Below are 23,371 nucleotides of genomic sequence, written 5' to 3'. Positions count from 1 at the left end.
CTTGAATAATCAGGCCCCATCTATTTTCATCTTATCTCACCCCAGTAGAGCACTTTGCTCTCAGGCTTTTGGCTTACTACTGGTTTCTAGGGTATTTAAAAGTAGAATGGGAGCTTCAGCTTTCAGGCCCATTTTCTGTGGACGTAACTCCCAGTTTGGAATCGGGACACAGACATCCTCTCTAATTTCAAGATTAGGCTTAAAACTTTATTTTTTTGATTAAGCTTATAGTGATGGTTGAATCAGGTGACCTCAAACCCTTCCTTAGTTACACTGCTGTAATAGTTGCAGGCTGCTCAGAGTTGGGTTGAGCCTGGTTCTGCCAGATATTTCTTCCTGTTAAAATGGAGATTTTCCTTACCACTGTCGCCAAGTGCTTCCTCAGGTTTGATTGTTAAAATACAGTTAGTCTTATTGCGAATACTGGTATTTATTAACAGATTGGCACGTAAGTTTTGACCTACTGTATCTTGACTTGTACAAGGAAGTATTAATGGCCAAATATGTACACGAATATATATTTAAACAATTAAGCTGTATTGTTTAGACTGAAGAAATGCGTGTGCCAAATCAAATAGACAAATCCACGCATGTAGTCGTTCACTACAGAAACACGGAGCATTTGTGGGTGGGAGAAAGCTGCAGAGAAAGCGGAGAGCGTTAAGCCTCTTATATGCACTTAAACCAGGGATGGAAAGGCTTATGAAACAGTGGTTTTAAAACGTACAGCTCGCACTGTTAAGATCGCTAACTTACAAATCGTTTGCGCTTTAATTTCATCATGCGTCAACAGCAAGAAAAAAGCAAAAAAAATAAAAAATAACTCCCTGCCTGCCACAGTCACGGTGACTAACTATTTCGGTCGCTAGCAAATAGTCCATCAACCGGATGTGTGCATGTCACACACAGCATCAGGTCCCCGCGCCACCACGTCCACTCTCCCTCCTCTCTATCTCGAGACCTGCTGCTTTGGTTTGGACGGGGGAAATCCTTAACTGAATTGCGTCATAAATACGTCAATAAAGTCCCATTCACTGACGATCAGGTACCACGGTAGCCGCCATATTCGCATCTATGGTAGGGTAGCGGTGCTTTCGGCAAGCGTGTGATCCAGTCATCAACATCGACTGTTCCCTGCGCCGACCCTCCAAACCTTTCCTCGGAGCGGCCCGCGGTTCCACAGCCTGCATCGGAGCATCGAGGCAGAAAAAAGCCGGACTTCCACAGAGGGTGGTTGGGGAGGAAAGACATGCAACGTGGAGCGGGGGTCTAGGTGGACTACGATGCCTTAGACTTGGAGAGGAATCCTGGTACAAGATGGAGGTAAACAGCGTTAGTAGTGAGGTGAGTTGACAAATGCGTGTTTTGCATGTTAATCTCGCCGCGTTGCTTCTGGTTTCGTGGTGTCCCGTTAAGTTATCTCGCCCCGCTCGTCTCGGCAGAGCTTAAATTCGCATCACGACCTGCAGCGCACCGTGATGCATGCTAACGCACTAGCTAATGCTAACAGCTGGTTAGATGTTTGTTTTTATTGCACTGCCCTGATTTTTTTTTTCTTATTAGTTTAACACTTACCCGTCCCGTCTTTCGCAACGGCTCATCATTCCGCACCGACACTGGTGTTTTTACCCAATGACAGGTGCCCGTCGCGCATCTTTTTCTTGTTATTTACACTTCTCAGGAGGAGTTTACCTCCTAGCTAGCTTAGCGCTTGTAGCATTAGCAGCAGCTAGCTTGATAGCTGACAGCTTGCAGGCTTGAAAACTTGGGAGCCAAGTTGTTATCCAACCTCTACTGTTTAAGTAATAAAAGGTTGCTAAAGTATTTTAGTCTGTGTGTGTAGTAGTTAGGCAGCGCATGAATCCAGCCACTGCAGTTTTTTGTTTGTTTTTTTTTGTTTAAAGTTTGTCATTAGCTGCGCTAAATCGGTCAGTCGTGTTTACTGCTGAAGGTTGGCTTGTCAGCAGTACTTGTGAATTAGTGATGCTGTTAATAACTTAATAACAAAAACGTCTGTGCGCAGCTTTATAAGTTATAATTTGACCAAAAAAGTGCACAACGCGTTTAACAATGGACTGACAGCGGCAATAAAGTGACGACGCTGTGACTGAAAATTGCGCAATATGGAGCTGTACTATTTATCACTGTTAGTACAAACCAGTGATACCTTTTTGCAATGACATCCAGAAACAGTCTTGTGATAGCTGTGGGAAGGATTCAATTTGCTTTTGCACGGGCTCGGTAATAAGGTTTTCCAGTTGCAGCAAAGCCAACTTGACATCCTAAACCTGATTTCTGGGATTCTTTGCGGTCCTTTCACATTTACACACTGAAAAAGTCCGTCTGGCAGACTTCTGTGACTTTCGTAAAGTCAACAGAAAGTTACTGAAACATCCCGGGGTTGTTTGAACTGACCCTTCCATTTTTATTGAGGTTTCTCTTGGAAACTTTTAAAGCTTTTTGTTAATCTTTCATATAATACCTTTTATAATAACTTAATCAGCTTCATGGCCCAAATATTACAATGCTTTTAATAACAATAATAATGGATTGCATTTTTATATAGCGCTTTTTCGGGACCCCTCAAAGTGCTTTACAATACCACTATTCATTCACTCTCACATTCACACACTGGTGGAGGCAAGCTACAGTTGTAGCCACAGCTGCCCTGGGGCAGACTGACAGAGGCGAGGCTGCCATGGCGCGCCATCGGCCCCTCTGGCCATCACCAGTAGGCGGTAGGTGAAATGTCTTGCCCAAGGACACAACGACCGAGACTGGGGCTCGAACCGGCAACCTTCCGATTACAAGACGAACACCCAACTCTTGAGCCATGATCGCCACTTTTAAAAAGTTTTACTGCAGACAAACACTTGAATTTGCTGTTTACTGTAAGCTGCAGCTGTGAAGACTGAGATTACAGAAGTAAATATCAGCTGAGCTACCTAAACCAGAGCAGTGGTGATGCTGGCTGTTTAATCAACACTGTATCAGTTCTCACATAAAAGACTTCTTTTTTCTCAGGCCAAACCCTTGTATGCCGGTATAAGTGTATGCAAAATGATATTATGTAGGATTGTCAGACATCAGATGGCTGCAAAAGGCTGGCCTGGTTGCGCTGAGTGTAGGCTGCACTCCCATTACAAGCTGTGATGAGCCACAGCAAAGGTGGGAGTGAAAAAAATCTATGTGTGAATTATGACACAAGCTCTGCCCTGGCTTCGGCCAAGCTTGGATGTTACCCTTCACAGATGCACCGAGGCGTTTGCTTTCAGCTTTATTTTGCGTTGTTTCGGCCTTTGCGGTGTCTATCTTGTCAGATTTTTTTTTTTCTTTTAAATATGTTTTTCTTGCCAGTGTTGCTCTGCTGCAGCAGCAGTAGCAAGATATTGGAAAGTGGTTTTGCTGGCCTCCGTTGTGTGGATGTACACGAGTGTATGTTGGTGGCTCCACCCACTGAGTGGGTTTGCGTAGTGCTATGACTCATACCCCTCTTCAGAGGCTTGATGGAATTCAACACACACAAACACAGTGGACTGAATACATAATGCAGGCTGCGCTTCAGCCTGTAACTGAAATATTCAGACCTGGATAATGTTTTTGTGGTCAGTCGTTTGATTTGCAGATGCCGAGATATCTGACATTCCTCCTCTGACAATGTCATTTCAGCGTGCGTGGCTGTTACAGTAAACAAAGAGGGTGTGTGTGTGGGGGGGGGGCGCTTCTTAAACGTGGTCTGCGGTCATTTAAAGTATGCATTTACCAGCATCATCAGCTAGAAGCTCTAAAAGAAACAGGCCCTGTTATGTCTTGAATGCTGACTGTAGCTCCAGCAAATATCTGACTCTTGGAGCTTGTTTTTTGCTCTCACTGGGGATTAAGCTAGAATGCTAATAATGGGGGGGCTTTATAGGGACAGGATAAGGGCTGGACAGCTGGACGGGATTAAAGTATGGACTCCATACTGTTTGACAACACGCAGAGAACTACAGTTGGAAAAGGGACAGTGCCGTATTATTGCATGTGTGACTCATCGAATTCATCTGTTGAATCTTCCATCATACATGTGGGCGTGCAGCTGCTGCTGCAGTCATAGTCCTGCTCAGCTAAAAACAAGGATGAATAAGCTTTGTGAAAGTGCTTACTGCTGTTGACAACAACTCTGATCAGATTTGTTGCTTTGGCTGCAGGTCAATGGGCATCAGATCATGGATGAGCCCATGGAGGAGGGAGAGTCTTTCTCACACTGTGTAAGTAAGGCTGCGCTTTTAAGTCTTCATGTCTGTGTGCGTGAAGCGGTGACCTAACCCCACCGCCTCGTGTTTCTGTCTCATTCTGCTAATGTTTGTGTAGGATGATGGGACATATAAGGAGATTCCTATCACCCACCATGTAAAAGAGGGCTGCGAGAAAGCCGATCCGTCTCAGTTCGAACTGCTAAAAGTCCTCGGCCAGGGCTCTTTCGGCAAGGTGAGGGAACTCTGGAGATGAGTCGAGTGGTTTGTTTGTGCCGGCGCTTATATCTATCTAAAATCCTCTCATTCGCCTTCTGTCAGGTGTTTCTTGTCAGGAAGATCCTGGGTCCAGATGCTGGTCAGTTATATGCAATGAAAGTTCTAAAAAAGGCATCTTTGAAAGGTAATGCCACTGTTGTTTTTGGCCATCTCTGCATAAAACAGCACCAGTATTGTCTGTCCAAAGTGCTGGATTTCTTTCTGAATGGCTCCATCTGTCTCCTTTGTCTCCAGTCAGGGACAGAGTTCGCACTAAGATGGAAAGAGACATTTTAGTGGAAGTCAATCATCCCTTCATAGTGAAATTGCACTACGGTAAGACAAACACTGTTTGTTTGTTTGTTTGTTTATTTATTTATTTTTAATACACATAGCATGGCTATTACACAGTTTTGAACATTTAGATGCACTCATGGACTAAAACGTCATGGAAACATCAGGATTTCATTTATTTCTTTTTCTGGGACGGAAACTTTTACATCAAGTAAAAATAAAAATTTAAAAATAAGTGAAATGTACTGCACACATTTTAAATCTTTTTTTTTTAAAAACACAATGGGGTCCAGAATTTTACATAAACAAGCTTTTGGCGTAATTCTGGTAATCATTCATTTGTTTTTGGCCGAATTGGTAGAGTTCAATAAAGTTTGTTGTCCTGGCATGGAACTGGCTTTAAAGCCGAGTCAACAGATTTCAGTAGTGTTGAGGCTTTAGAGAAGCTTAATATTAGGCAATTTATCTGTTCCCCAACCAGCTTTCCTCTCTTTAAGGGCGTCACTGTCCTGTTGGAAATATAGTTGTTTTTAAGTTTCAAGAGTCTAGCTAATAGCTTGAGGTTGTGCTGAAGTTCTGCAGCCTGTCAGTGTGTGGTGATGTGAAACATGATTGGTGGTAGACTGACACTGGTGTTCCAGTAGGGGTGGGGGAAATGATCAGTGTGTCATAGTATCAGAGTGTTTTATGTGGTGATAATGTATCAATAGAGAAACACCAAATATGTGCATTTTATGAAGTGTATAAAATGTTCTGGCTCATCTCATGCACCACCATCCACCACAGCAGTAAAAATGGGAAAAGAACCTCTTTGCAAAAAATCAGTGTCAGTCTGATGATTTTCTTTCATATTCTCTGACCGACTGCAACTGCAACTTATTGTGACTAATAGGGCTGGCCCATATTATACCGTTCACGGTAATACCGGTATAATGTTAGGCAACGATAGGAAAATGAAATATCGCGATAGAATGGGAGTAAAACGCGCATGCGCAGTGCCTTTGTTTTCATACGCACATGACCGATTGTTGGTTTGTAAAAATGGTGCAACTTCCGTGATGTGGAACTGGTTTGGTGTTTGTCCATCAGATACACAACAAAGCACATTTTTTTGCAGAACATGCAAGCGGCCGTTGTTATTGTCGTATTTGTCGGACTAAGATGCTCTTAAATCTGGGAGTAATCTGGGTCCCAAACTCCGTATATTTGACTTCAGGTCAAACAACCCTGCAGCATCACTGAGAGTTGAAAACTGTCTAAATTCTTTGATCTTTAATAAAACGATCAGCATTGCTGCTTTACCAAGTGTAACTATAAAGTTTAACTTCCAGGCATCCATGAAAACAAAAGTTATTACATTTAACGGAGTTAGAAGTTAGCAGGAAGCTAGCGGAAGTTATCTCGCTAGTTTCGCTAGTTACCTAAGCATGATATAGCATGTTCTGACTGAGAGATTTCTGAAAAAATTCAAACGTACAGCTCTGCTATCACTTCCAACATAAATGAAGACAGGAAACTAAACAGCAGTGACGTTTTTAGGGTTACTGAAGTTGGGCTAGCTGATATATAATGATGTGCTACGTGATCGCTAGCGACACAGCTATGTTAGCATAACATAAACAGTGAAGCTGGAGGACGAACACTAACACTTTTCCACTTATAAAAGTTAACGTGAAGGTTCCTCATGGTTAGAGACAAATGCAATCGCATGGCAGGATGCTGTAAACGGACCAAACTTCAGTCAGGAGAACAACTGAGATAATCCATCCACAATACGAGGTTAGTCATTAATATACTGCAACAACATGGGAATAGAGCAGCTGCCAGAGAATTCAACATTAATGAATCAATGGTACAGAAGTGGAGGAAGCAAGAAGAATGAGTTTAATAAAGTTTGATTTATCTGACTGCTTTGTTTCGCTTAATGTGCCTTATAATCCCGTGCAACTTATGGTCCGAAAAATGCGTACTGCACACTGCAGTTTAATGTTGCAAAGCACCTCTTTTTAACTTCAGTGGATATTATACATGGTTATGCTCAGGATATGTCAGCCCATTTCTACTGGAAATGCCTTTGGGTTAAACTTTCAGCAAGGAATTTGCATTTGCACTGTTACATTTTTATAAAGCTTTAATGTACATAAAAACCAGCTTCTTGTTTACGTGAAAATAAATGGAAGGTTGTCTTTTTGCGCTAGTAATGTTGTGGAGTTGTATTTTGTCTTGCATCAATTATATCGTCAGTTATATCGTTATCGCAAATTTTCAAATATATATCGTGATAAATATTTTTGGCCATATCGCCCTGCTCTAGTGACTAAATGGTTGCTTCGAGCTTGAGGCTGTCGCACATTCACGACCACTTTTGATCGCAACGTGATTGCGCAGGCTGGTCAATCAGCGGCAACCCTGCAGAACGGTGGTATTCCTGAAGAACAGGAAGTTTGCTGAGTGCAGTGGTAATAGTTAAATATGCATTTCGTCCAAATGTGAATTTCTTTCTATGTAGCAAGCAACAGACTTTCAATGATTGATCACAGTTAAAAAGATTGCTTGCAATAGCCAACTTGACCCCATTCAATTGATGGCAGGCTAACTCCCATCTTATGGCAACATTTATGGCAGGTTTTAGTGACAGTGCTGGTGTGTTTGGCTCATTTTACAGCAAGAAAAACTTGACGTGAGATGACTTTGTCTTATTGGATTAAACAGGCACTGTTAAAGTTAATCTTTGAGGACATAATTTGCAGTTGGAAAAGGTGATAAATTACAATATATGTTGCAATACTCTGCACATTGCAAAATGTTAGAAATGGCAGTAATATTGTATTCATGGGGTGTCTACTCATTCCCACTTCTGCCTTCTAGCCGCTTCTACTTCAATGCAGACCTGTGCTTTGGTGATTTCTGGATAATTTCTCCAACTTTGTGTCAGCCGAGCCGAATGTTGTTGTCGTTTTTAACGTGTAAACGTCGGACAATTTCAGAAAAAACGGTCAGGACATTTTCTACAGTTGCCCTTTCTCCTTAGCACAAAGAATGAAAGGTTCTACTTCAGGTGCTTTTAACACAACTGGAACTACTCAGTGTTGTTTATACGAGGGTGCTGCCTTGATAGAGCACGCTGAAAGCGGTAAACATGACGCCCACTCAGTAGGTGAACGCACCTGACAGATAGCTGCGCTGCTCACACATCTGCATAATTCGACATCGCAGACTTTATAGTAGGGAGCTATCAGGTTAAAGACCGGCTAATGTTCAGTCTGACTGCATTTGTGTTCCCCCGTGCACGTCTGTTGGGTGATGTCTGGAGGAGTTCAGGGCTGTAGTGCACGCATCAAAGCTTTTGAGTCCTTTTCAGACTCTGACAAAGTGGCTGCACTTCATTTAAACTGATAATCTTAGACTATAAAAGTCTTTAGAAATGGCTTCAAGAGATGTCCCCGACTTGTGCAAAATCGTCTTTCTCAGACGTGCTCTGAGCTCCTTGGACTTGCTGGTGAGTCTAGTCATTCACCAGCATTTGGAACTTGCAGCAGCGCTGAATTAATACGCGGATGTAAAGTTTTGAGCCTCTACATGGGATCAGAACCATGTGTTCATTTCAGGGTTTTTTTGCTTTCTGCTCCAGAAAAAAACAGTTTGCAGAACTGATTGAAATCAGATGTTGCTGTAACGTCTCATGTGCGTGTAACTGTATGATCATACAGAATGAATTCAGGGTGGGTTTAACATGGCGTAAGCTGTTTATCCGCATCGTGTTTCAGTCAGAAATGCCTTTAACCTCATTTAACAAAATATTTTTGAATGCTTTAGTTATTTAACAGGATTTGACATTTCATCTCGACATCTCTGTTAAATCACAATACTGTTGGCTTGTGGATAAATTGTCAGTTTCCTGTCTCCGCAGCCTTTCAGACAGAAGGGAAACTGTATTTAATACTGGACTTTCTCAGGGGAGGGGATGTATTCACTCGCTTATCCAAAGAGGTAAGCTGGCATTCTGTTGTCTTACATGTTGTTGTGCCTTCAAGCTTATTTTTGTCTTTATTCTGTTTATTTTGTACTTCGGTTAAAAAAAAAAAAAAATCTGAGATGTTCTTAAAAATAAAAATCCTGTTAGTGCCCATGTTTGTGAAACTCAGAGCTACAGATGCCAAAATGTTAATTTATAAACCCTAAGGAAATGTAAATATGACGGCAACTAATGGAGCAGGTGCAATTTTAGTATGCAAGAGTATTTTATTTATTTTAAAAGCGCATAAATGTGCCAAGTCATTTGTCTCTGATATCTTCTGTTTGTTTTTTATTCAAATTCCGACTTGAATTCCTCATGAAAAGGCAAGTGCTTTTCCTCGGAATCTTTATTCCCCCTTTTTCATCATCAGCTGCTTGTCAGTCAGATTCCCGGCTCAGCTTTTCTCAGATGCTTTCAGGGCACTCAGACAATGTGTGATTGTTCTCTGGATAGACCTATTGTTGAAAGCATGTCTCAGAACCAAAGCGATAGCTGCCAGCGGCGTCAGATCAACAGCTTGCCGAATCCTGAAACATATTTGAAATGTTGATGTTGTTGTGACAATAACGATAATACTCTTTTTCTCTGTTTTGGTAACTGAAGCTTAATATTCAAGTTTGGTTTTGTTTTTTTGTTTGTTTTGGTTTTTTTTTTTGTTTCCTTTGCTGCTGCTGAATTTCTCTTCAGAGTTCAAAGAGTAAATTTGTCCAGTTCTTATCAGGTTATGTTTACAGAGGAAGATGTGAAATTCTACCTTGCAGAGCTGGCCCTGGCCCTCGACCATCTGCACAACCTGGGCATAGTTTACAGAGATCTCAAGCCAGAGAAGTAAGAATCACAGACCTCATCTTCCCCTTTCAGCCTGTCGTAGCAAAGCCCTGCGCAATGGCACAGAACGGAGTACAGAAGGGAACTGCAAAAGCCGATTGCTTTTGGTTTCATTACAAACATTTTCAAGTACAAAACCACTTTGATCTTTCACCTATATTGCTGCAAACTATATTGTGTGTGTGTGTGTGTGTGTGTGTTGTTAGCAGCTAATACAATTAACATATAGTCTGAATTAAAACAATAGCTGTAAAAACAATAGACCTATTGATTACACAGCCACGTAAAATAAAATGTGACTAATCAATATGTGTATGCATAAATTCAAATAGTTAAAGTTTTTTTTTTTTTTAAATCTGACTTAAAAAAAAAGATAAAGATCTCTGCTCAGTTTGAGTCTGCGTTAGTTTCCCCACGGTGTGCGGCCCTCATACACACGGAGTGGAGCAGAGTAAAGCTGACAACATGCCAGGTCACTGTAAATGCAAGGCAGCGTTTGACGCTTGTTGGGAGGCTAACATAGCAGTTGGAATGGAGAAAGAAGCTGTCTGAGGCTCTCTTATTGTCGGCTCACTCAGCCAAAACGAGTCGCAAAAAAAAGTCAGAAACTGCTGAACGACTGCGAAACAAACAACTTATTGGTGAGAGAGGGTGAGATACCTCCAGACAGCACCTGCCTTTGCTGTCATGCACTTTAAAAAAAAGAAAAACCATAATTATCAGTATTGGATCACAGTTCCTTACAAATACAAAATTGCTCCATCTCTAATATGATTTCATTTCTGTAAATGAAACTTTAACATAAATACATACCATAAATCTAGGAAAATTTCTCCATATCACAAGGCGGATTTGATGAAACATTCATTTTTCAAGAAAATCAGTTGAAGGGTTATTTTTGTTTTCTAACTTACCTGCTGTATGAAAAGAAATTTTGGTTTAGTTTTTTCGGCTTTTGCTCCGTTTTTCATAAAATGTCTGCAGCGTACGGATTGAACGTTTTATACAAACCTCTCAGAACTCACTCGCTTTAGTCGTGCTTTATGCAGAAATCACAAAACATGAGATGCTTTGATGCTCACCTCTGTGAAATCTCTTCTTGTCTTTCAGCATCTTACTTGATGAAGCTGGACACATAAAGTTAACAGGTATGAGCTACCTTACTTTTTTTGACTATGAAGAATCAGGAAAGAGTCTAATGTAGTTAACCTGTTAAATATGACCATGCTTAAAGTGATAGATGTGCCACTACTGTTGAGTATTGAGTCCTACTAGTTTTGTTGTTTGTCAAATATCTTACTCGTGTGCTCCTCACACACGACGGAGTTTCACTGCCAGAGACGCCCGATGTTGCTGTCAGAAATCAACTAACAGTCGGAAATGTCCTCCTGCTTTCTCTCATTTGATGATGATGGATCAGTGTAGCCGTGTTTCACTTCTGCTTATTATGAGTTTCGTAATAATGATATTGATTAGATGCATCAACAAAACATTAAAAATTTTAAGATCAGTTTTTAATGCAAAGGTAAAATTATGCCTTAAACAAAAGCAAATCTGTGATCACTGAAATGAGTTAACTGTTTCTATTTATTTCCTGTTTGTTGTGGTTGCTGTTGCTGTTTTCTAACTGTTTGATTTATATTTGTGTTGCTATACTGCATCTTAAAAGCCTAACCAGGAAAAGATCTGCAAGTTAGCTTGGTTAGAAGTCGTACGTGTATTGCATTGGTTACGTTTTTATTTAAATGCAGCAACGTTAATATGCATGGTCTGTGTTTTGTATAAATAAGTAAAATCCAAATGCAAACATTTGCAGTAAATCTGTAACTTCTTGCCTAAAACTTTACTATGTTACACAGACTTTGGTTTGAGTAAAGAGTCGGTAGATGCTGATAAGAAGGCATATTCCTTCTGTGGTACGGTGGAGTATATGGCCCCTGAGGTGGTCAACAGGAGAGGACACACGCAGAGTGCAGACTGGTGGTCTCTGGGAGTACTTATGGTACGCAACCTCACACAAACCTGATTTAAATAGGAAGAAAAGACATGGGACATATGTATTCATAGGAATTTTATACATTAAAGTAAAAGGAAAAAACCTGACCTATGGTGTGTTTGCAGTTTGAAATGCTCACAGGGACGTTACCATTCCAAGGGAAAGACCGCAATGAGACTATGAACATGATTCTCAAGTGAGTCATTATGAATGACATCATTAAGGCATGTCAGACAAGTTTTGATATGTAGATGATAACAGTGGACCCCCCCCCCCCCATGTTCATCTGTCACTCTGTTGTCTCTCTCCCTGCAGAGCTAAGTTGGGAATGCCCCAGTTCCTTAGTTTGGAAGCCCAGAGTTTGCTGAGAATGCTGTTTAAACGTAACCCTGCTAACAGGCTAGGTAAGGAAACGTGATCGTCAAGTCACGCTGTTCACTAAGCCTAAGGTTGGTTAACATTTTGGCATCCGCTTCTACCTCGAAATCGGCCAAGAGGTTAATAATGTGCGGATGAGTCGATGAAAAGCAATAACGCTGGGTTAACTGAACCAGAGCCATCTGTGTCTTTAGGGGCCGGGCCCGACGGCGTGGAAGAGATCAAACGCCATGCATTCTTTTCCACCATCGACTGGAATGTGAGTGCACACACCAACACGCACTTCTCACACTCTTTTTCTTTTTTCCTCCTCTCTCCCACACACCCACACGCATAAACACACACACACAACTCCCCAGCTTCTGCTGAGGATTCACACCTAACAAATGCTTGGCGTGGTGACTACTGGCCATCAGTCTTGGCCACGGGATCTGTGTTTGTGTGTGTGTGCGCGTATGTGTGTGTGCATGAGTCTGGGCAGAGGTCCAATTCTCACTGTGTGTGCACTAATAGCCCTGCATGAGCGTTTAAGAGCCGGCAGGATGCTATTGGCCGGACCAAGCGGTGGTGGGATTTCAGGGGGTTAATCTGGGAGGGGGTCTTGGCCTCTCCTGCACATATGTTCACACGCTCCAGACGGCCTGTGATAGTTTGATTCCTCACACGTTTACGTGTCTCCTGCATTTTTGTACCTGCAGAAACTGTACAGGAGAGAGCTCCAGCCCCCGTTCAAGCCCGCAGCAGGTAAACCAGATGACACGTTCTGCTTTGACCCAGAGTTCACCGCTAAAACGCCGAAAGGTACACCTACACACACACACACACACACACACAAGCACGCACGCACGTTCTGCTCACATGTTTTTAAGCTTACAAGCAACAGCTAGTCCTGCAGCCATGGAAACAGCAACTGCAAAATGTTAGTGGGTGTTTATGTTAGTCTGTTTATATTCTGAATTATCTTGGTTTATTTAGACTCCCCAGGTATCCCGCCCAGTGCTAATGCACACCAGCTCTTCAAAGGCTTCAGTTTTGTTGCGCCGACCCCCATGGATGAGAACAAGGGCTCCCCGCTGCTCAGCATCCTCCCCATAGTTCAGGTGAAGATGCATTATCGTAACCTTGTATTCGCTCACTCTTTACACGAGGTACTTAATGGTACTTGAAGTATTGTCTTGCATGCACGAAGCTCACACAGACTTTTTTTTTCTCTTTTCATGAAGCAGCGTTCATGAGAAACTATTGTAATCTCTAGAAATTCAGCAGTTTCTCCTCCTGTTTTGGAGCCATGCATAAATTTCATGATGCAGTTGCAGCTCTGTGCAGAACACAGTAAGACAGATCGGTCACTGAAACATTGTAACTAATACCTGAGTGCTGCTGACACGGTTTCTTTCTGTTGCCTGCTGATTGTAATTACAGTGGAATAGTTTGGATTGGTGGCAGAGGTCTAGAATCCAAATTAAATGATCTTGTAATGACTGTTCTGCTGCTGACCGACACAAACAAACAGGCACATTACAAAGTTGATGGCAGGTTTGCTGCGGAGCACCTGTGTAAATGTGCAGCAATAGTTTCACTCTGGACAGTTTGGTGCAGATGTCCACCTGAACTTTAGGTTGACCTGCTAAACATTTGGTGGTTAAAGGTCAAACTATTAGATAAAATGATGAAGTACTCAGTCTTTTTATTTTTTTTCTTCTCCAAAGGTCAACTTCACTGACATTATGTTCTTTGTTGTGGGACTCAAATTACCAGGATGCTCTAACATTTGATACACGTTGTTGACTTGCATAGACAAGCTGAAGTGTTACTTGCATCCTTCAGCGTCGCTCGTGAAGGACACGAGGTGATGCTGTGCTGGAACTTTTTTTTTTGTAATGTCACAGGACACTGTATAAATGTTAATGATTCCTGCCCTTTCCAGCTGCACGGAGGCTCAGCCAAGTTCTCCGACATGTACGAGCTGCAGGAGGACATCGGGGTCGGCTCCTACTCTATTTGTAAACGCTGTGTACACCGAGTCTCTGCCATGGACTATGCTGTGAAGGTAACCGGCTGTTTCCTTGTGACCTCTGAACATGTTAAAGAATCTATACCAGAGGACAGAAGTGTTTTGTTTTTTTTAGATGGCTTGTTTTCTCATAACTGCATCTCGATCATGTTGGGAAATTTCATTATGTTTATGTAAATTACATTTACATTACAGCACAAATGTGCACTCGGAGTCAGGCGTGAGCTGTTTAGAATTTGGGTTCTTTCAAAATCACTGCATCTTCACTGCCAGTCCTCAAGAACTGACACTGATTATAGCAAAAGTTCATAAAAATGTCTAAAAGTAGAAGTTCTTTAAAAACATATGTGAATGTCAGACGCTTGAATTGGTGACACAAATCTGTGGAGCCTGCTTTATTCCTCCAAAGCCTTTCCTGTGTGCGTTCTCATGCTTGGACAGGCATGGATGTAAACTGCAGCTTCTTTAGTTTGCAGTGTCCTGCAGCTCCAGGTTAATAGATCGCTAAGTGGCACGACTGGTTCGTTTTATTACACATGCTTTGCACCTCTTGGTAGAGCCAATGAAAGTACAGTTGATGTGTGTAGAATAAGAGTTTGTGGACATCAGCGTCTTTAACTATCGATACATTTAAAACAGAGCGACTCAAATGGAATTTGGTTATTCATAAAGCACCAGCAGATGGCAGCACAGCTTCAGTTTGCTTTTAGTGTCTCAAGTCTCTGATAGAAGTTAGAGTTGTTTGATCACTAATACTGTGTTTGTGTTTCACTCAGATTATAGACAAAAGTAAGAGGGACCCCTCTGAAGAGATCGAAATCCTGATGCGATATGGACAGCACCCCAACATCATCACTCTGAAAGACGTCAGTGACATTTATGTGTGAGCTTTCCGACACAGTCGGCTTTTGGCGGGTATATTCTGACGGGTTGTGTTGTCTCTGTGTCAGGTGTATGACGAGGGCAGGTATGTATACCTGGTGACGGAGCTGATGAAGGGAGGGGAGCTGCTGGATCGAATCCTCAGGCAGAAGTTTTTCTCCGAGAGAGAAGCAAGTGCTGTTCTTTACACCATTACAAAGACTGTTGACTACCTCCACTGCCAAGGGGTGAGGAAACGCTTACACGCGCGTGCACAGCAGAGTTAATTTGGACACGTTTTCTGAATATCTTCTCCTTCTCCTCAGGTAGTACACCGAGACCTGAAGCCCAGCAACATCCTGTACATGGACGACTCGGGGAATCCCGACTCCATCAGGATCTGTGATTTTGGATTCGCTAAACAGCTCCGGGGAGGCAACGGCCTCCTTCTAACCCCCTGTTACACCGCCAACTTTGTGGCACCAGAGGTGAGCAGGAAGCAAGGCAAAAAAAGAGAATCCATGATCTGCTTTGTTTCTGAGTCTGATGGCTTGTGTTGTTCTTTGTTTCCGTAGGTACTAATGCGACAAGGTTATGATGCAGCCTGTGATATATGGAGCCTTGGAGTCTTGCTGTATACCATGTTAGCAGGGTAAGACTGCACACAGAACTCTCAGGAGTCGTTTGGATGATTAATAGCAAACTGCATGTGATGCGATTATGCATTTCATAATCTGCGCTTTGTTTTCATCGCTGTCAGGTACACACCGTTCGCTAATGGGCCAAACGACACACCGGAAGAGATTCTTCTCCGGATAGGATCTGGGAAGTTCTCTTTGACGGGTGGCAACTGGGATACTGTGTCAGACAGCTCGAAGGTACACACTGACACATTGTTCTAAATCCTTTTGTTCAGGCTTCCTTTTAAGCAGCTGTGATGTTTCCTTTTGTAAACCCAGCGTTGTAAAGTTTAATGAAGACGACCCGCTTTTCCCATGTACTTAAAAGTTTGATACAAATTATGCCGTTGACTTAAAATTGGCCAGAATTAAACCTTTATACCCGTATGAATTCATAGTGGCTTTTTAAAATGTGCCCTTTAATCTTTAGAAATCTGTATTTGTGTATTCCAGGACTTGCTGTCCCATATGCTCCATGTGGACCCTCACCAGCGATACACAGCAGAGCAGGTTCTAAAGCATTCCTGGATCACGTGCAGAGATACGCTACCGCACTTCCAGCTCACACGCCATGATGCACCGCACCTCGTCAAGGTGAGTAGATCCAACCGTATCCCGCTAACAAAGACCTCAATTTACAGGAACAATTATTATTATCTACTACAGTTAAATGATTAGTAACACCTCAACATGTGTGCTGGACTTAAGACCTGTAAGAGTTTTCTCATTTACGTCAGAAGATTTGTGCCCTGTGTGCACAGATGGACAGTGATAACGTTGTATTTAGAAGGAAGTTGTTGTTTTTTTTTTATTTTTATTTATGGAGCGATGTGCGGTGGAAACGAGCAGATTTGTGAGCAGATGAGGAGGCTGAGGAAGAGTAAACGGTTTAGTGGAGGCTATTTGTGGAGCCACTGCTGGTACTTGTGTACGGAGGCGCGTGTGGGCGCAAAGTTGGAGCTAAAAGTATTCAGATCGTGATGTCGGTGGCTTCAGTGAAACAGATTTCCTCCAAAACGTCAGGATTTTGAGGACTTTTTTATTTATTTTTTGTCCACTGCTGCCAAATGAAAGGGCCAGTTTGGGGACGTAATTCTTCAGCAGATGCTTTAAAACAAACCACAGACTGAGCAGATCCTGTATACTGCCGAAGGTTGTTTCAAAGTTTAGGCGTCACAAATTGAAAAGCACAGTAATGCCTGTATTTAAGACTGGAGCCAGAAATGGGTCTAAGGCAAATGAGTGGAGAGGTCAATCATTTCTGCCCTCACTCTGCTGGAATACGGACACCCTAATGTGGCTGGACACACGGGGGCCAGGTCAGGTTGTCTGGGTATCATTTGTGCTAAGCACTCGACCCAGCTGAGCTGACCTCTCTTAATCTCAGAGAGCAGCAGCTGTATAAAAGGCCAGAGTCATGCACAGGATTTTGCTTCTGACTTTTTACACTTCCTGATCCGGTGATAATGTCGCCATTAAAGGAAGGACCAGATTAACAGCAGGTTTCAGTCCTAAAAATCCAAGAATTCTTTGTTAATCCTTGTGTCTCCAGACTGCTCAGTTAACATTAGGTAGCCTGGACTAGAGCAGGGCGATATGACCAAAAATATTTATCACCATATACATTTGAAAATTTGCGATAACGATATAACTGACGATATAATTGACACTAGACAAAATACTTTACAACTCCACAACTTTATTAGTGAAAAAAAACATCAATGTATTTTCGCTTAAACAAGCAGCTGTTTTTTATGTGCATTAAAGTTATCTAAAAATTTAACAGTGCAAATGCAAATTTCTTGCTGACAGTTTAACCAAAAGGCATTTCCAGTGGGAATTGGCCGACATATCCTCAGCATAACCGTGTATAATATCCACAAAACTTAGAAAGAGGTTATACACATACAATACGGTAATATTATGTTGAAGCACAGTACGTATCACTCTGCGAGGCTCCTCCCTATGATAGCCATAATGCTCCGACAATCCATCAAGCGGTGCGGGTTCGTAGCTTAGCAAAGTCGTACTAAAACATTCGACAGATTTTCGAGCGCCGTGTACCACATAAAATCGTTTCAAGGTCAGTAAACAACCAGAATTCATACATAAGGCACACGGGATTATAAGGGGTACTGTCGATTTTCAGAAAAATCAAAGGATTGATTTTAAGTGTGCCGTATTTTCCAAAAAACACGGTAATAACGACGGCCCGCTAGCATGCTCTACCAAAAATAGTGCTTTGTTGTGTATCTGACGGATGAAAGCCAAACCAGTTCCACATCACTGAAGTTGCAGCATTTTTACAAACCAGTTCTGGTTCATTTGCTTCATTCAACGATCCGCTTTCGCTCTTCTCATTCTCCGTCGCAGGCACGCTTTTTCCTACATGTGTGTATGAAAACAAAGGCACTGCGCATGCGCGTTTTACCCAAATTCTATTGCGATATTTCATTTTCTTATCGTTGCCCAACATTCTACCGGTATTACCGTGAACGGTATGATATGACCCAGCCCTAGCCTGGACTGCACCGTAACCTCTGCTGGTCATGTCAGAATTCTGCCTAATGTCTACTTTCAATAATTAACTGTATCCACACAGAAAAGCTCATTAAACTGTAAACCGCAGAAACATTAGATGCCTAATCAAGGACTCTTAGACTGTGTGGCAGAGTAGCTGCTTGTCATGTTTTTATTTTTCTTACTGGGGGGGGAAGGGAAAACAATTCGATGTGGATCACAGAGGATTACTAAAAGAGGAGGAAGTTACCCAAAGACATTTTCAAATCACCTTTCAGCCTTGGTTGTCAGTATATTGGCCCCTACCTGTCACTCAAATGTATCATATCCATTATAACAGCGGTCTCCGTCCTCTTTTGCGCCTCGGATCGGTTTAATGTCAGACAGTATTTTCACGGACCGGCCTTTAAGGTGTCTCTGATAAATACAACAAAATAAAATGATATGACCGAGACAAAAACTGTGGTATTTTGTAAATATAATAATAAATGTGAATTCACTGTGTAATTGTAACTTTATTAGCAGCGTCCTCCTGAAATGCGTCAACAACGTTGAGAGTAACATCCTCCTCTCTGCCCCTTAGTGCTCTGGTCGCTATGGTAATGCGTAAATATTTGTTTCAAAATAAGACTCACAACTACAACACTGGGAAAGACCCAGGGAAACGGAGTTAACGATAAAAACCTTGAAAACCACAAATTTTACACCCGAGCCTCAACTCTCACGGTCCAGTACCAAACGACTCACGGACCGGTGAGCCATTAAACAAAAAATAGTTTAGATATTTTAATTTTTACTGTAAAGTTAGATTTTCAAACTTTTTGGGAGTCTTAAACAGCCATTTGAGGAACTGCGGTTGGTTGGACAAAACATGTGACCATCTCATTTACCAAATCTGGGAAAATGTGATCGACACAGATGGGAAAATATGACAATTTACAGTGGCTTGCAAAAGTATTCGGCCCCCTTGAAGTTTTCCACATTTTGTCACATTACAGCCACAAACATGAATCAATTTTATTGGAATCCCACGTGAAAGACCAACACAAAGTGGTGTACACGTGAGAAGTGGAAGGAAAATCATACATGATTCCAAACATTTTTCACAAATAAATAACTGCAAAGTGGGGTGTGCGTAATTATTCAGCCCCCTGAGTCAATACTTTGTAGAACCACCTTTTGCTGCAATTACAGCTGCCAGTCTTTTAGGGTCTGTCTCTCTACCAGCTTTGCACATCTACAGACTGAAATGCTTGCCCATTCTTCTTTGCAAAACAGCTCCAGCTCAGATTAGATGGACAGCGTTTGTGAACAGCAGTTTTCAGATCTTGCCACAGATTCTCGATTGGATTTAGACACCAGACAGGTCAGGGATAAAGTTATTGAGAAATTTAAAGCAGGCTTAGGCTACAAAAAGATTTCCCAAGCCTTGAACATCCCACAGAGCACTGTTCAAGCGATCATTCAGAAATGGAAGGAGTATGGCACAACTGTAAACCTACCAAGACAAGGCCGTCCACCTAAACTCACAGGCCGAACAATGAGCGCGCTGATCAGAAATGCAGCCAAGAGGCCCATGGTGACTGTGGATGAGCTGCAGAGATCTACAGCTCAGGTGGGGGAATATGTCCATTTTTGGCCAAAATGCAAAACACTATGTGTGGCGGAAAACTAACACTACACATCACTCTGAACACACCATCCCCACTGTCAAATATGGTGGTGGCAGCATCAGTCTCTGGGGGTGCTTCTCTTCAGCAGGGACAGGGAAGCTGGTCAGAGTTGATGGGAAGATGGATTGAGCCAAATACAGGGCAATCTTGGAAGAAAACCTCTTGGAGTCTGCAAAAGACTTGAGACTGGGGCGGAGGTTTACCTTCCAGCAGGACAACGACCCTAAACATAAAGCCAGGGCAACAATGGAATGGTTTAAAACAAAACATATCCATGTGTTAGAACGGCCCAGTCAAAGTCCAGATCTAAATCCAATCGAGAATCTGTGGCAAGATCTGAAAACTGCTGTTCACAAACGCTGTCCATCTAATCTGACTGAGCTGGAGCTGTTTTGCAAAGAAGAATGGGCAAGGATTTCAGTCTCTAGATGTGCAAAGCTGGTAGAGAGACAGACCCTAAAAGACTGGCAGCTGGAATTGCAGCAAAAGGTGGTTCTACAAAGTATTGACTCAGGGGGCTGAATAATTATGCACACCCTACTTTGCAATTATTTATTTGTGAAAAATGTTTGGAATCATGTATGATTTTCATTCCACTTCTCACGTGTACACAACTTTGTGTTGGTCTTTCACGTGGAATTCCAATAAAATTGATTCATGTTTGTGGCTGTAATGTGACAAAATGTGGAAAAGGTCAAGGGGGCCGAATACTTTTGCAAGCCACACTGTAACTTTAACAATATTTCGTCAGCTTCTGTTACATTATTGAAACTATATTATCTTTTTCCCAGCCAGTAAGAAACAATTTAATTATATATTTATACAGTAGCAGTGGTGGTGAGGCCAGCTGAAACATTAAAGCCACGTGTCTTTGTTTCATCAGGGAGCGATGGCTGCCACCTATTCAGCTCTGAGCCAGAAGACGAGTCAGCCAGTGTTGGAGCCTGTGGCGGCATCCAGTTTAGCCCAGAGACGCAGCATGAAGAAACTCACCTCAACGGACATGTAGACCCATGTTTCTCACCCACCAGTTTTGATCTCACTCTGTCAGACTCATACGCAAACAAGAAAAAGCAAAAAGTACGCGCACACCCACAGCCCCAAGTCTTGGCCAGTCAGAACTACTGTCTCCCAGGTTTTCTTTTTTAAAAAAAAAAATCTATTTATTTGAAACACCGGAACATCTGCAATCACACACACACACACACACACAGGACGAGGTTGCGTTGCAGAAGTCAGCCGAAGACGAACAGAGGAACCTCGTATCTGTTACTGCTGGGGAGACAGACTTGTATTTATTTCCACAGCTTCTCATATGCACTTACCCTCCTCGCCTTTCATTCTTTCTTCCTTTTTATGTGAGGAAGAAACGCACCAGCTGATGTTTTCCTTCACTGTGATTGGCTGATTAAAAAGCTGCTTTGGTTAAACTGTGCTTCCCCCCCCCACACACTGCTCTTCATCTTCGCTCCGCCATCCTCCTCTCCCCTCATTTGCTTTTACTTTTTTTTTTTTCAACGTGAAGTAATGATTTATGTGTGAGAGTGCTGGCAAGTTGGTATTGACTGAGGTACTTTGCATAACCGTTTCCTTTCTGAGACAAAAATAAAAAAATAAATGTATTAAAAAAAATCAGATACTGCTTGAAGCGGGTTTGAAGGTTCTTCAGAACCAAAATCACTTCCCAGCACTTTTGGTAACATAAACGCATGTGTGGACAGATCCTGTATTGCTTTTCCCTTGAAACTCAGTCGGATTTGTTTTACTTGTGTATCAAAAGACGTAAACATGCTGCAGACGGACAAAAGATACTGTCTCGCTACTGAAGGTGAACCTATGTGGTAACAAGAAATCGTTTGCAAAAATGATATAACTATATAGAACATAATGAAGATGAAGAGCATGTGGGGGGGAGCTGTCGGGATTTCTCTGGGGGGGATGGGACGCACCCTGTCGAACCAGAGAGGCTGAATTTAAAAGAATAAATAAATGAATAACAAAAAAACATTTCCATGGAAATCTCTTCAAAAGACATTGTGGAAATTGTATGATACTGTATTTATTTCATTTGATTTTTAAGATTCTATTTTTCTTTCAAGTTCTGTATATATTGACATTAAAGATCATTATTGACATGCATCCACTGTGGTCTGTGCTGCTTTGTTACATAGCGCTGAGGCAGATTTAACACATGAGTGTGACAGAGCCAGCGTTCATGTGAAGAGGTAACTTCAGTTTTAGTGATCCTTCTGATTTACTTGGTTAGAATATGTGAAGAGCAGAAACAACGGGTACTGTTGAACCCACTTTTGTACCATCTAATAATTCTTTGTAGCACAGATTCAACAAAGTTCTGGAAACACTCATGAGATTTTGTTCAATGTTGATATGATGCAATCACACAGTTAGCTGCACATCCATGATGTGAATCTCCTGTTCTGCCACATCCCAAAGGTGCTCTACTATATTGAATTGGTGACTGTGCAGGACATTTGAGTACACTGATCTCATGTTTGAGATGATCTAAACTATATGACATGGTGTAGCAGTCTGCAGGAAAAACAGTCATCAGATGATGAGTACACTCTGGTCATTTAAAAAAAAAAAAAATTCCCCCAGGGATCAATAAAGTATTCTGATTCTGATTAAATGACGATCAGCGGCAATAGTTTAGGGTTTAAATTCTCACCTACCATACAAATGTTGCAGCGGAAATAGACTCATCAGACCAGATGATGTTGTTTTCAATCTTCTATTATCTAGTTTTTCTCACTCACCATCGATAACTCCACAGTTTTCCCTTCTCCTCAGGTTAAGAGCCTTGGTGTCATCCTAGACAGTTCACTTTGCTATAAATCTCACATCAATAATCTCACCCGTTCTGCCTACTTCCATCTACGTAACATTAACAGATTGCTTCCTTCTCTTTCCACCCAGTCTACGTCCATTCTTGTACATAGGCTTGTTACCTCCCGTATTGACTACTGCAATTCTCTTCTGCATGGTCTCCCCCAAAAATCCCTCCATAAGCTTCAACTGGTTCAGAACTCTGCTGCTCACATTATCACCAGAACCCCCTCCTACCAGCACATCACCCCTGTTCTTCAGGAACTTCACTGGCTCCCTGTGAAATTCCGGATAATTTTCAAACTTCTTCTGCTCACCTTCAAGGCTATTCATAACCTCGCTCCTTCTTACCTTTCTGACCTGTTAACCACCACTTGTTCTGCCCGTTCACTTCGTTCTTCTTCTTCTATCCAGCTTACTGTACCTTCCTTCCGCCTCACCACCATGGGAAGCAGAGCTTTCAGCTGCTCTGCTCCCAGGCTGTGGAACTCTCTGCCCCCTGAAATAAGAAATATTGGTTCTCTCCCCCAGTTTAAATCCCAACTCAAAACTCATCTGTTCAAATCTGCATATTCACTGTGAATCCACTGTTTGTTCATTTTATCTTGTGCTTTTATTTTATTGTTCTTATTCTGCCATTGTTTTACTAAGTGTTTTATCCTATTGTAAAGTGTCCTTGGGTGACTTGAAAGGCACTCATAAATAAAATTTATTATTATTATTATTATTAGTTTCGGTGAACCCTAGTAAATTGTTGGCTGTTTTCTAT

At 42.0% G+C, this 23,371-nt stretch overlaps 1 protein-coding gene across 1 annotated transcript; it reads left to right on the top strand.

Annotated features, from left to right (window-relative positions):
* The first annotated feature begins 417 nt into the window (after window positions 1-417).
* rps6kal (ribosomal protein S6 kinase a, like) lies at window positions 418-23,120 on the top strand. Its single transcript, XM_026188163.2, has 22 exons — window positions 418-1,344; window positions 4,191-4,250; window positions 4,354-4,470; window positions 4,557-4,638; window positions 4,749-4,829; window positions 8,698-8,777; window positions 9,527-9,633; window positions 10,744-10,781; window positions 11,493-11,635; window positions 11,755-11,825; window positions 11,945-12,033; window positions 12,202-12,266; window positions 12,706-12,808; window positions 12,983-13,107; window positions 13,935-14,057; window positions 14,798-14,887; window positions 14,972-15,130; window positions 15,209-15,370; window positions 15,458-15,534; window positions 15,643-15,760; window positions 16,016-16,156; window positions 20,639-23,120. The coding sequence occupies exons 1-22, from the start codon at window positions 1,318-1,320 to the stop codon at window positions 20,762-20,764; spliced, it is 2,184 nt and encodes a 727-aa protein (XP_026043948.1). The 5' UTR covers window positions 418-1,317; the 3' UTR covers window positions 20,765-23,120.
* The last annotated feature ends 251 nt before the right edge of the window (window positions 23,121-23,371 follow it).

This window comes from Astatotilapia calliptera, chromosome 2 (assembly GCF_964374335.1).
Source record: "Astatotilapia calliptera chromosome 2, fAstCal68.1, whole genome shotgun sequence".
Taxonomy (NCBI): domain Eukaryota; kingdom Metazoa; phylum Chordata; class Actinopteri; order Cichliformes; family Cichlidae; genus Astatotilapia; species Astatotilapia calliptera.
This window is presented reverse-complemented; position numbering and strand designations above follow the sequence as displayed.

Bases quoted from the DNA above. Each gene is read 5' to 3' on its own strand.
- rps6kal (XM_026188163.2), top strand. From the start codon at position 1,318: ATGGAGGTAAACAGCGTTAGTAGTGAG. The intron at 10,782-11,492 runs GTATGAGCTACC...TATGTTACACAG, and splicing joins TGGACACATAAAGTTAACAG to ACTTTGGTTTGAGTAAAGAG. The intron at 15,371-15,457 runs GTGAGCAGGAAG...TTGTTTCCGTAG, and splicing joins CCAACTTTGTGGCACCAGAG to GTACTAATGCGACAAGGTTA.